We start from the raw sequence: 13,850 nt of genomic DNA, 5'->3' as shown, positions 1-13,850 counted from the left end.
TATAAATGCCAGACGAGAACATAGTCAACAAAATGGTGCAAGACAGCTGAACCATCTAAGCAGTTCTAAACAGGAAACATCATGACACTGCATTTACACCATTACATATAAAGCTTCTCATGACTGCAAAGTTCGAGCGTATGCAACATCAGACACAAGGCATATGATCACCAGAGATTCATGCTAGAAAGTGGGTCTAGCCTCAATATTCCTAAGAGGCTCCTTAAGTTTATGGGTTTTTCATATAGGGATATAGGATTCCTGATCAAGCAGAATAAAATTTTAACCAAAATCAAACAAGACTTTACACGAAATTGCAACCACCCACCTATAGCTTAGAAAACACCCCCAAGTCACTAGAATACGGTCTCTTTGCCTCCTCGACCTCCACAATCACATTAGCTCTTCCTGGAAGCTCCACGGGACCAACTTCAAGGGAAATAATGCACTTTTCAAATATACCCATGCTTTCTAGGTGGGCATTCACTCGAGCTACTTCCTGAAGGAGCTCCTGCGTCGTTTGCACAGAAAAAGGCTATCCTCAAAGAAAGAACTTTCAGCCCTATTGCTTATGTGCTTAGCCCCAACAATGACAGACAGGAAAAGGAATGAGCCAGAGCCGCTCGAGTGGCTGCCCAGCGACGGACATCATTTGCAGGAGTTGGAAACGTTGTACATGGCGAATCTCTTCTTTTGCGATTGAGAGTTTTCTGCATTATAAATTAATCGTTTCAAAAGACCAAAGCGAGCTAGACAGCATAGGAAGTTGTGTTGATCATGACTAAACTGTGGTGGCTGGTGGGAGAAGATTGCTCATCTACTGCAGGACGTCCCCCATCAACTGCAGCCCTTACTTCCTTGAAGAGAAGAGAAGTGAAGGGGCCTTACTGCCTTGAAGAGAAGAGGAGCTACTAAAGATGGAGCGAAGAGGAGAGGAAGTTGAAATCTTACCTCAGAGCTGGGGATTGTGTTGTATGCGAAGGCTGAGACACGAGCCGGTACGCGAAGGAGGGAGAAGCCAACGAGCTGGTATGCAAAGGAGGGAAAAGCCAATGAAGGGAGAAGTGAGCATACTAATGAAAGAGGGCAAATCCTGTTGTTAGAAGACTAAGCCAAACGTGGCAATGCCTTATAGGTTAGAAGGGAGATAGATCCTCCTCTACAAACCATAATTCATCCAACTAAAACCCATATATCTAAAGCTATATAAATTAAACATTTTTATATATGAAAAGCATGCACACTTTAAAAACCTTGATTTTATATTCTAGTGGACTAAAAAACACGCATGTTTTATGAATGAAAAGCCATAAAATTTGGATTCTTAATCTTCCAAGTCAAATACCTATGAAACACTTACAAGAACAATTTCCACAAACCTGCAAATAGAAAAAAGTCAAGGGAAACCTAAAACTTTGCAGTTTCATTGTAATGGGTGGGCCGGCGCGATGGTGGGAACCCACCCCAAGGAGCAAGATGAGTTTAAAGGAGGTGCCAAGTAAGCAGGTGCCACGTAAGCAGGTGCCAAGTAAGCAGGTGCCACGTAAGGTGAATGTGATCCGACTTGGCACTATGTCCGATAAGAAAACTTCAATTCTTCATTTGCACCGCTTTTCGTATCAAAGCCGCATTTCACTCCCTGGTACGTCCTTCTTTCCCATTTTTCTGCTGCTCGTCTCATCCTTGTGATCCATCTTCTCAGAATTCCATGCTCTCTCTCTGTTTCATCGAGTCTTTTCTCTTAAACTTGTCAAATTTACGGCATTTTTGAGCTATCCACTTCGCACAAGTCCGTCGGTTTGAGGCTTTCTTTTCTATTTCGATTCGATAATCTTTTGCTGGAATTCTTTGCGGTGTCCTTCCGTTTTCGTAACGTCCGATTTTGTCGGCTCAGTCCTCTTAAGTACACGTTCGTTCTCGGTTTTCTGCTTTCATTCGGTTCATGAAAATTATGTAAAGACCGTGTTTGCTCTTCCAGAAGTGCGTTATTGAATGCGCATAGATGTCTTTTGTTATGATTGAGCCGGTCCATGGAGGAGCCTCTAATTGCAAAAATGCGCGACAATTGACAATACATTTCTCCTTCTTTTTCCAAAACTTCGGAACAATTTCCAGATTTTTGCGTATAGCATTTAACTGTTCAAACTATTTTGTGCTGGTAAGGAATACTTATAGAATAGGTTCTCTTTTCGCTTTTAAGCAGTTTTCGTGATCGCAGATACGCGATCTATTTCAGATATCCTAAGGAACTCGATGGCTCATTTCGCAAGCGTGGAGAAAACGGAAGGTGATGCTAAAAGTCTGCTCAAGGTTGAGAAGCGGCCAGATGGTATAGCTATAATCACAGTAAATAGACCACAAGCATTGAACGCCCTAACGAGGGGCATGTTCATAGACTTGGCAAGCAATTTCAAGTCACTAGGCCGGGATGCAGACGTTCAAGTCATTATTCTCACTGGCGCAGGCCGAGCCTTCTGTTCTGGAGTGGTCTCTTCTTATCCTTCTCTCTCTCCCTCTTACTTTTGAAATCCCGTTCACCTCACCCTCCCTCCCCTCCAACGCTTTCGCCCTTTTCCCATGAGCTCCTAATGCACACCACTTTTGACGGGAAATAAAAGTGCAGTTTGATTTAAGTTGGTGTAGCACTAATGCAATCAAGTTGTATTCTTTGACATGATATGGATCGAACGAAGCTGTAGCCGCTGTCAAATGTGATTTGTTAAATAATAGAATCCAAGGTTATCTCCACTTTAGAAATTATGGAATGAATATCATTATATCAACTCCTAAGGGGGAAATATGTTACCTTTAATTATGCGTCACGATAATTGGCAGTTTTTCCTCTTATTGGAGGAAATAGGAGTGATCCATGAAGCTATTTCAGCTCTGTGCTGCAGGCTACCTGCCACTCTGGTTAGATCTCCTCAATGTTTTGTAAGCTCAATACTATGTTAAAAATGCACCTACCATGAAATCAATTGGCTGACTATTGGCGTTAGTAACTTTAGAGCTTTAATATCAACAGTCAATACAAGAATGATGAATGATTATTGAGACTCCATGATAGTTCAGGAGACTACCCTCCCCCAACCCAACATTATACCATCTGTTGGTGGACACTGAGGAGTCTGAGGCTGTCCAGAAAGGTTAGAAAGTTTTTTGGGCAACATACTTTAGACTGACGAGCTGAAGTATGTTTCTCACTGCCAAGGATGCCAGAAAGTGGAAGTTCCTTAGGGGGAAGCAGCATGGTTTACTCCAGTCCTTGAGTAGCCTTTTAGGCAGATAAGTATTGATTTTGTCATGCTAGCCAGTGGTCACAAGGACCAGGTGATAGGTTCAGCAACTTGGTCTTGGTAAAGACACACTTGAGGCCCAGGGGCACAGCCAGGCTCTGTTCATCAGATATTGGTACGCTATGGTAGGTTCACCAATATGTTTTGGAGAGGTCTCTTCAACAACTTCAGTGGATGGATGAGCCTTTAGAGCAGCTCCCAGCCTCAGACCAATGGTTAGATTGAGGTCTACAACCAGCTGAAATTTTAATGTCATGTCAGCCGGTAGTAGCAATACCTTTCATTGGTACAAGGGATTCTGAAAGCAGAAAAAGTTCTGGATTGTGGAGAGCCATGAGCAGATGTTGGAAAATGTCAAACAAAGGATTACCGACGCATAGGAGGTTTGCGAGACCCAAGCCAACAAGCACTGTAAAGATGTCTTGGTCTATTTAAGGAACATGAAGAAGCAGCCCAAGCAGATTTGGAAGAAGCATCTGCTGAGCCTCTCACATATTAGTTTCGGCCCTTTCCAATCATCCAAGTCCTCAACCCTGTCTCCAATGCACCCAATGTTCCATCGATTTTAGCTCAAGCCATATGTGGGACTAGCTTTAGCAGGAGTAAGATCCTCCATATATGCAATAAAGGAAACTGCATGTCATCGTAGCTCTTATCTTGCCTTTGAGAAATAAGGAAAGATCTCCTAATAGCATACATGGAGGCCTTTGACGTCATCTAGACTGTTTCAGCTTCAGCAAAATGGGATGTCACGGTCGCTCCCTGTGAGCTTCTGCTTGGCCTTAGGCTGGTCCATGGCAGCCACAACAGCACATCAGAGCCCATTTGCTGACATGCCATGCCAGATCGGTGTTTTAAGTATTCTGTCATGCCATGGATATAGCTGGAAGGTGGCAGCTATCATCTGTTTATCCCCTTGAAGGACTCTGTATGTTGAGCCTTGTTATGCAGATAAAGGCAGCACTCTTTTTTTCTAATATTACCCATAGAATAAAGAATCTGTTAATATTACCCATAGAATAAAGAATTTGTATCTTCCATGTCCTTCGTTGACACTTTCATTTTTGGAGCTTTAATTTAGCACCCATCTTTTCCACTCTTACCCATAGAAGAAAGAATTCATATCTTCCTTGTCCATTCTTCATTGGCACTTTCATTGTTGGGGCATATGTGTGTCTAATTGATGAAGCACGATCTTTTTCTTGGAAAGATTCTAAGTCTCCTGATTTTGAGCTACGATTGTGTTCTATTCATAGGATTTAGCTGCTGCACAAGATGTTTTCAAGGGAGACGTGAAAAACAAAGATGAAGATCCAGTGATTCAAATGGAAGCCTGCAGCAAGCCAATTATTGGTGCCATAAATGGATATGCTGTGACTGCGGGCTTTGAGATAGCTTTGGCTTGTGACCTCTTAATAGCAAGCACTGATGCAAAATTCATTGATACACATTGCAAGTAAGCTCTTGTTGGCAGATTTTCTATGCATTTTGGTCATTTTCAAATTCTCAAACAAAGAATGTGTGTTCTTAAGGATTGTAGATAACTTCTTATTGTCTTTACAAACGAAGAAGGCCTGAAGTAATTTTCATATTGTAGAGCTCTCCTTGGAACTGAAAGATGTCCTAATGGCAGTGTTGTAGTCTCTTGGACAATTGACAGGCCAGGCCAAAAATAAAGTGACAAGGAAACATGTCCCTGAGGCTTTGGGGATGTGCATTCCTGCATACCTGGCGTTCTAAATGCCATTGGCTGATGGAACACTTTCTTGACATTGTCAGGTCTGTTTCCACAGATTCAATAGTGTAATTTCATCAATGTGCAGGTCCACTCCATGGGAGCTTGGCACATGCTCATGTAGTAATGGTACGTCTGGGTCTTCATTAGTCATGATGGGTCTTGGTCACCATAGGGCATAGATTTCCTGAGAGACCCTTGAGATCTCCCAAAAGTCTCAATTTGTCTTCTGAAATTTAATAGTCCATTTTGAGCTGCTCAGGTGCCTTCAACCCATCTTGGTGCTAGTGTCACATAGCCATATACCATGGTCATGGTGGCGTTGACAGCTTTGGATAAATCTATCTTTATGTGCATACTCCAGGTTCATAGGCTTAGCAGGACAACACATATTGGGCCCACATAGCATTATGGGTTATTAGATCAAGACAATTTTTATGATACAACTTTAAGTATTGGCCAATGCAAAACATTATGTTTCAATCACATAATTTGCCCACTGTGAGTAGCTTGAGATGCCATCTTGAAATGTGGGTTGATGTTTTGAAGAATACAGTGGGTGAATCTTTTCTTTTTCATACTTTACATGCAAGGTTTTACATGCTCTTTCCCCCCCACCTTTTTCATCTAAAATCTGCAGGTTCGGAATTTTTCCATCCTGGGGTTTGTCACAAAAACTCCCACGCATTATTGGTGTGAACCGTGCACGTGAGCTTTCTTTCACTGCAAGGCCTCTTGATGCTGTTTCAGCAGAAAGGTGGGGATTGGTGACTAGAGTTGTCAAGCCAGCAGAGCTTATGGAAACTGCCATTGAAATTGCCAAACAAATTGCACAAAATCAACAAGACATGGTATTGAGATATAAGGCAGTCCTCAATGATGGGTTCAAGCTTCCTCTTGGTGATGGTGCGGCTTTAGAGAAGGTAGAACTCTGAGCCACTTTGCTTTCCTTCCAACTATTTGTGTCTAGAAGCTGAGTTGGCTTATGCTTTTGTCTCTCTTGTTTGAAACTTTCACCATGTGACAATAAGATAAATCTTCACGTGCACATGTTAGGTAATTTCCTTACATTTTATTGCTTTATACAAAAATAGGGAATATTATGAGTAAACTTGAATTTGTAACTGCCCAGATTAACACATTAGAGAGCAGCAAGCTGCAACTCTGCAAATCTGATGTTAAAATACTGACAAGTTTTTTAGTTTTAGCTCTTGACATAGTGCTCGCTCCATGTGAGGCTTGATGCTGCAGCTCCTTTTGCATTTTCTTTTTTGTGGTAATTTTGTTGGAAAATTTGTATGCAATAATTCTGTTCACCGAGACTCTTTTCCGTATAACATCACGAACCCAAAACCTCTAAGATAATCAACAATAAATAGCTCACAATATACTCTCTCAAATGTGAAATCAAAGGAGCCAAAGAGAGTCACAAATAGATTAAAGATTTTGGAACAACTTTAGAAGAACACGCTACTGTATTTCATGGTGGACAAAAGAAACACTTCACAAAACTTGTCACCGTGCTCATGCCGACTCGACTAAGGACGTACGACTCTGAGAGCAGCTGCTCTATGTCTGATACTAGAGAGCTAAGCCTAAGCTTATAGCTCATGACTTACAGGGTCATGACCTCGACAAAGAGAGAGGGTACGTCAACTTCTCATGGATTTATAGATCCATTGCATTACCGCCTCAGTCACTGCCACGATCAGCTATGAGCATCTTCTAAACCGCCATGCGTCACTAGACCAATCATCACAAGGCTCACTGCCATGTAGTCGACTAGCCCATGCACTGGTCAGACCACCTCATGAGCCAATCATACGCTTCTTGTTTGCATGGTCTAATCAACCAATGAGCTCCACGACAACCAGCCAGTCACAAGTGTCATCGAAACCTTACGGCAATATATGCTTCTCCAAGAGGATCACAACCAGCCAATCACAAGTGTCATCGAAACCTTAGGGCAATTTATGCTTCCCCAAGAGGATCACTCTTTAACAAATTTCACTAGAGTTAGGATTGCCTGAACTTTTCAGGTATGGGAGGACATCCTGTGCTAAATTTGAGAGGGTGTAGTTTCCATTTTCATGTTGGAAATGGCATTTTCCATTGCAAGCATTGGGTCTATTCTCATGTTTTTCCGGCAATTGAAGAAGCAGTGCAGCTTTATCACCAGAGTCACTGAAGACCTCATCAGAGGCGCACAGCAGAAGGAGAGAGCAGCCGAATAGGGAAACACTTTGTGGCCTCAGACCCAGCACTGGTGGGCAGCACCCTGCTGTCCACACAGTGTGGTTTGTGAGTGCACCATTTTGTAATACATTTTGGTAATTTCTTGGACATTCTTATGAAGTTATTGTTTGCCATATAATCTTGCTGTCTAGTTATTGGTTGCCATATAATCTTGCTGTCTACTCCAAGTCTGAGCATTGTTTATATTTACATGTATGTGTTCACATCTTGAGTAGGATCTAGAGCTCTCAGGTGATTCTCGTGGATGATTTATTTTTCACTGTGTGGTCTAACATGGTACCAGAAGCTAGGACTTGAGCTAGAAGTACATTTTTAGATATTACTTGTCACGATCTGTGACGTATTCCTTTCTCTATATCTAGACTTATGGATGGTTTGATGAATGGACACTTGTGGAAGGGTATGCCCTTTCGACGGGACACCTCCTATGAGGCACAACCCTTCACAAGAGACACTCTATTGAAGAGACACTCCTATTGTAATGTATCCTCTCATCAAAGGTTACACCCTTCACAAGGGGTACACACCTCTTCATGCACATACACTTTGGAGTACACTCCTTTTCATGTGTGACTCTTCACTCTTTATATAAGAGAGGCCCAATTGTATGGATGACACACTACAGATACACTACAGACACTCGAGCAATACAATTATTCCTTGTTCTCTGCTATTTCAGTCTCCTTTCTGTTTCTTAGCATATTTCTAAATATAGTAAATCTAGGATTTCTTTACAGTGGTATCAGAGCAAATTTCGCTCCTGCTTGTAGGAAATGCCCCCCACCTTCTAGCGCCTATCTGATACATCTCTTTCCGCTAGAAGGATATCCGTGCACATTGTGCATGGAAGAGATGGAGAGAATGAGCGTAAAAATTTTTAGCGCCAACCCTGCCTAAAGTCATCAATGGCCTCTCCATCTCCCACACATCACGAGTTGATGTGAATGGACACGACAAAAATCGTGTCTTTTCATGTGCTTGGGCTGTCCCAAAACCAAGGGACGCACCTTTTCCACCATCGGACACACCTTTTGATGAAGAGTTTTGACTCCTCGCCCAAGGGACACACCCCATTGTGGAAAAAAGGACACACCTCTTCATGTGGGGACACCCCTTTTAAAAACAGGGTCACACCCCTTCATGAAAAGGTACACCTATTCCAAGGGTCACACCCCTTCGAATAGGCACACCTTTTGAAACCAAGCACATTATAAAAAGGGTACCTAGAGGGGCTAAAAAGGAAAACCCAGCGCCATACCTTAGGTCTAACCCTAGACTACCTAAGGGTCAAATAAACCCACCCTTTAATTTTTTGGGCAACCACGCAACATAGGCAGCCACAAACGAAAAAAAGGGACGCTCCATCTTGACGCCCGTACGGATTTCGTCAAGCAGGCTCGCCTCCCTATGCAGCCCCCCCCCTCGCTGGTTTGCTGCCCTGCCCCCTCGCCGGTTTGCTGCCCTGCCCCTCGCCGGTTTGCTGCCCTGCCCTGCCCCTCGCCGGTTTGCTGTCCTGTCCCTCGCCGGTTTGCTGCCCTGGTTTCCTGCCAGTCCCTGCCAGCCTGCAGCGCTAGATCAGCGCCAGATTACCTGCCATTGCTGCCGTGCATCAGCCTTTGATAGCCCGCAGCCTGTTTCGCCAGTCCTCTATCGTGATCCAGCCTTGGTAGCCGCAGCCTGTTTCGCCATACGCAGCCTGCCCCCTCTTTTTTGCCACCTTACCTGCCCTTTTGCCCAGCAGCAGTTCTGCCCTCTATCGCGATTCGCCCTGTTGCTGACTTCCAATCCTGTCCAGCCAGGCCGACATCTGCTCCTCGCACCCCACAGGCACTTGTTCTCTGAAATCAACGCAAGGAATCTGCCTTTTCTGCATCCAGCCTCTGCCAACGCCGTTCTCTGCCTCGAAAGTCTTACCAGGCACCAATTTCTGGTTCACACAGCCACGTGGACTTGCAAAGACAGCAACATTGGACCTCTGGACAAAGATCTGCAGGCCTTCTCTACACAACTAATTGGCAGATTAAATCAATGCCAGGTGGATTCTTTCCAGTCTACTTCTAAGGATTCTCTTGTCATTATCAAATTACAGCAAATGAAAGACGCTTCCTTAAAGCACGGAAACCCTGGTAATTCACTTGTCCCTTCAAGGACACCTCAGGCATCATCTACCGCACAATATCGTGTTCAGATTGCACAACCAGCCCATTTCGGAGCTATTGCATCGTGGGTCTTCTGTGTCACGTGCCCTCCTAGTGATTTGGACCACATCCTATACCTTCTGCGTGAGGCACCTCAGTTACATTACTTCCTCAGCACAGTCCAGGTTGTGTTCCACGAGACACGAAGATACCCAGAACCCGATATTCCTCACGAGTTTGCTGTCCATCTTTGGAGAGATTTTTACCCCTCAGCTTCAGCATCTCCAGGGTACTCTCCACCTCCTTCAGCTCCCAGATATCCTCCTATACAGGTTGTACCTTCCCCAAGACAGTATTTACACTCTGAAGGCACTCCTTCTCCTGGATATCCTCCACTTCCGACAGCAGCTCCCTATCCCTTCTCAGATCCGTGGACTCTGCAACCTACTCCTGTACTCTCATGAGCAGTAACACCCCATTCGGCATCACCAGTGTTACCTCAGATAGGACCTCCTTTACTAGATTTCCACGGGTGGTTCCATCCTACCTCGCCTGCCCCCTCCAACATGAGCAACCTCAGGGAGCAACCCGAATCTTCTTCCAGGAATGGTACAAACTAGAGCGCAGGTTCGTGTTTTTCTCACGGGGACCTCAGATATGTCGCAACGCTCGCGTGCAGCCTCTCCAGAGATCAGCGACTCAAGTCCAAAAAAGACCCTTGAAGTCAACATACAAGGCGAAACACTACTGCAACTTCAAATTTTCCAGCTTCAGGACAGCATCTCCGACTTGGTCCAGAAAGTCCAACAACTCCTAGATTCTCGCAGTACCACACATACAGAGGATGACGTGACGCAACCAGACGACTATGTGGACTCATTCCCACCAGAGGTAGAAAACACTGAACTCCGTGCCCTCTACCGTTTACTCCAAGCTTCCAAAACTAAAAGACTTGACATTAAACTTCCAGAAGCCTACACTGGTCAACTAAATCGCCGAACAGTTGACCACTGGCTCACAAAATTGCGCATGTACTTTGATACTGTTGACCTCTCTGAAGGCAAAAAGATTGCCTTGGCAGCCTCCCTCCTTAAGGATACAGCTTTTCTTTGGTGGCAAAGACGCTTAAAGAACGGCAAAAGTGTGTTAATATGGAAACGTTTTAAACACGCGCTCCGTAAGCAGTTCATACCTGCCAATGCGGACTTCCAAGCACGTTCAAAACTCCGACAGTTGGAGCAAAACAGGCTCCTTGTCTTCCTACATCTCTCAGTTCACCACATTGGTGCTGGAGATTGATGGTTTAACTGAGGATGATCGCCTTCATGCTTTCATCTCAGGCCTAAATCCCTCGTTACGCATTGATGTCCTTAAAGCAAACATCACCACCACAGCTGGCGCTATTGCTTACGTAGAGCGCATTACAGATTTCCAAAACGCAGGGAAGCAGAGTGCTAATCGAACACAGAACTCTACTATGGCCAAAGGTGCTCGCCCTCAAGATAACCCCAGGTTTAGAAAAAACTCGGGTAATCAAGGTCAGCGACAGTCTTAAGATCTCCAGAAGTCTCAGAAATCATATGCTGGATTCCAACAGAAGCACTCCTTCAAGGATCGCGCCTCTTCTTCTTCACAAAGTTATCACCGTCATCCCCAAAATAAAGATGCGGCCACTGACAAGAAGAACAACTCCAGCACAAAAGAACTTTGTACCATCTGTACAGGCGACCATAGATGGCTCGATTGTCCCAAGCGACCAAAGCAAAATTCCAATATGGAACCTAGCACTTCCCAAACAGAAGATGCTACCCCAGCACAAGACAAGAAAGGCAAAGCTGTTCGAATGGCAAATACCATCCACCTGAGCCTTGCCAGCAACCCCGAACCTTCCTTGGCCACTCAAGTAATTTGTGTTCAAGGATCAATTCATGGAACAACGGTCACTATCCTCATCGATAGTGGCTGCTCTCATAACTTCCTAGCTAGTTCTATGGTCGACAAACTTCGGTTGACCACCAGTCCTAGTTCATGGACTATCAGATTGAACTCGCAAATGGAACTACCTTCTTGTGCAACACCAGGATCAAAAACTTGTCTTTTCGCATCCAACATTATACGGACAAGTTGAACTTCGACATCATGCCTCTTTCTCGGTACGATGTCATACTTGGACAACAGTGGCTCTACGACTATGATCCATCAATTTGTTTTCACAGCCATACTATCCAGTTTGTCCACCAGGGAAAACTTACTGAGCTAACTGGTTCTCGGGACTCTCCTTCAACCCCAGTTGCCTCTGCCTTACAAGTAAAGAAGTGGGTTCGTAAACATCAAGTAAAGACTTCACTTCTGTTGGTGACGGCAGTAGAGGGACACCAACAAAGGATCCTCCTGAATACCTCAACCAACCTTTTTTCCAGCCCTACCTGGATATTTTTCCACAGGAATTGCCAAAGCAGTTACCACCTCGACGACCAGTGGATCACCCAATCGAACTTATTCCCGGCAGTAATCCACCGTCGAAACCTCCTTATCGGGTTTCTTACACTCAAAATGAAGAAATCCAAAGACAGGTCACCGAACTACTCGACAAAGGTCACATTCGGCCCAGTCGCAGCCCTTTCGGATCTCCTGTACTACTTGTGGAAAAAAAGAATAAGTCAATGCGCCTCTGCATCGACTACCGAGCCCTCAACAAGCTCACTATCAAAAAAAAGTATCCATTGCCTCGCATTGATGACCTCTTCGATCAACTTCTACACGCAACACAATTCTCAAAGATTGATCTTTGTTCAGGGTATCATCAAATTCGCATACGAGAAGGCGATGAGTACAAGACATCTTTTCAAACAAAGTATGGACACTATGAATGTTTGGTCATCCCTTTTGGGTTAAACAATGCCCCGGCCACATTCATGACACTAATGAACGACATCTTCAGGCCTTTCCTCGATAAGTTTGTCATCGTTTACCTCGATGACATCCTCGTTTTCATCAGATCCCTACATGAGCACAAACAACATCTTCACCAAGTTTTTGAAGTTCTCCGGGCAAATTCTCTCTACATCAACATTGAGAAGAGTGAGTTCTTCAAGACCCAACTCGAATATTTGGGACATGTTATTTCAGCTCAAGGAATCTCTGTGGATCCCAAGAAGGTCGAGGTAATACGAAACTGGCCTACTCCTAAGAATGTTCATGATGTCCGCTCTTTTCTCGGATTGGCAAACTTCTACCATACAAAGGTCTATCAATTTTCCGAAATCGCAGCTCCTATGTCCGAATTATTGAAAAGCACAGCAGTTTTTTAGTGGCTTCCTGAAACAGAGTATAGTTTCCAACAACTCAAGCAAGCACTCACTACCACACCAGTTATGGCTATTGCTGACCCAAACCTTCCATTTGAGGTCATGACTGACGCTTCCGACATCGCTACAGGAGCAGTCTTGATGCAAGAAGGCAGAGTTATTGCTTTTGACAGCCATAAACATTCTGATATCCAAACCCGATACCCGGTTGATGATAAGGAGTTTCTTGCCGTTGTACATGCTTATCGCTCTTGGAAACATTATCTCATGGGAGCCGACTCGGTGGTCAAGATAGACCATGACTCTCTAAAGGAGATCTGGACGACTCCGACGCTACTTGGCAATCTGATGAAGACTTACAGCAGTACCCTGACATTTTACAGCAGTATTTTCAGAATTTGCCGTGATATTTTCTGCATCAGTTCATTATCTCCACCAGGGTCTTATTTTGAGTGGGAGGGGATGTCACGATCTGTGACGTATTCCTTTCTCAGATTCTCTATATCTAGACTTATGGATGGTTTGATGAATGGACACTTGTGGAAGGGTATCCCCTTTCGACGGGACGCTTCCTATGAGGCACAACCCTTCACAAGAGACACGCTATTGAAGAGACACTCCTATTGTAATGTACCCTCTCATCAAGGGTCACACCCTTCACAAGGGGTACACACCTCTTCATGCACATACACTTTGGAGTACACACCTTTTCATGTGTGACTCTTCACTCTCTATATAAGAGAGGCCCAATTGTATGGATGACACACTACAGATACACTACAGACACTTGAGCAATACAATTATTCCTTGTTCTCTGCTATTTCAGTCTCCTTTCTGTTCCTTAGCACATTTCTAAATATAGTAAATCTAGGATTTCTTACATTACTCTAACATGGTGTCAAAGCTAGTTTACAATTTAGAGGTGTAAAAGACGAGAAAGGTGATTGAGATCCAAGGACCCACAGATCGACACAGGAGGTCAACTCAGAGGTTGTGTTTCAAGAAAAAGAAAAGGTGAGCAGAGTTTGCTATTTGTTAGTCTACGTTCTAGTTTCTTTTAGGATCCAATGGCTTGAAATATGCCATTACGCAACATGGAGACAATGGCAAGCTGGAT

General features: G+C 44.1%; 1 protein-coding gene across 3 annotated transcripts in view; it reads left to right on the top strand.

The window, feature by feature from the left end:
- The first annotated feature begins 1,611 nt into the window (after positions 1-1,611).
- Positions 1,612-13,850, top strand: part of ECHIA (enoyl-CoA hydratase/isomerase A) — a 45,144-nt gene continuing 32,905 nt past the window's right edge. Inside the window, exons 1-4 of one of the 3 annotated variants that reach the window (XM_087380583.1) lie at positions 1,612-1,642; positions 2,219-2,487; positions 4,553-4,752; positions 5,672-5,954. In XM_087380583.1, the coding sequence (XP_087236709.1) occupies positions 2,254-2,487; positions 4,553-4,752; positions 5,672-5,954 (717 nt within the window). In that variant the 5' untranslated portion in view covers positions 1,612-1,642; positions 2,219-2,253. The other 2 variants (XM_087380585.1, XM_087380586.1) reach the window with 2 other exon arrangements.

The sequence above is a fragment of the Dipteris shenzhenensis genome, chromosome 10 (genome assembly GCF_047967505.1).
Source record: "Dipteris shenzhenensis isolate YYH24624 ecotype China chromosome 10, Dip_SZ_1.0, whole genome shotgun sequence".
Classification (NCBI taxonomy): Eukaryota; Viridiplantae; Streptophyta; class Polypodiopsida; order Gleicheniales; family Dipteridaceae; genus Dipteris; species Dipteris shenzhenensis.
The sequence above is the reverse complement of the archived record's forward strand: the minus strand, read 5'-3'. Positions and strand labels throughout refer to the sequence as shown.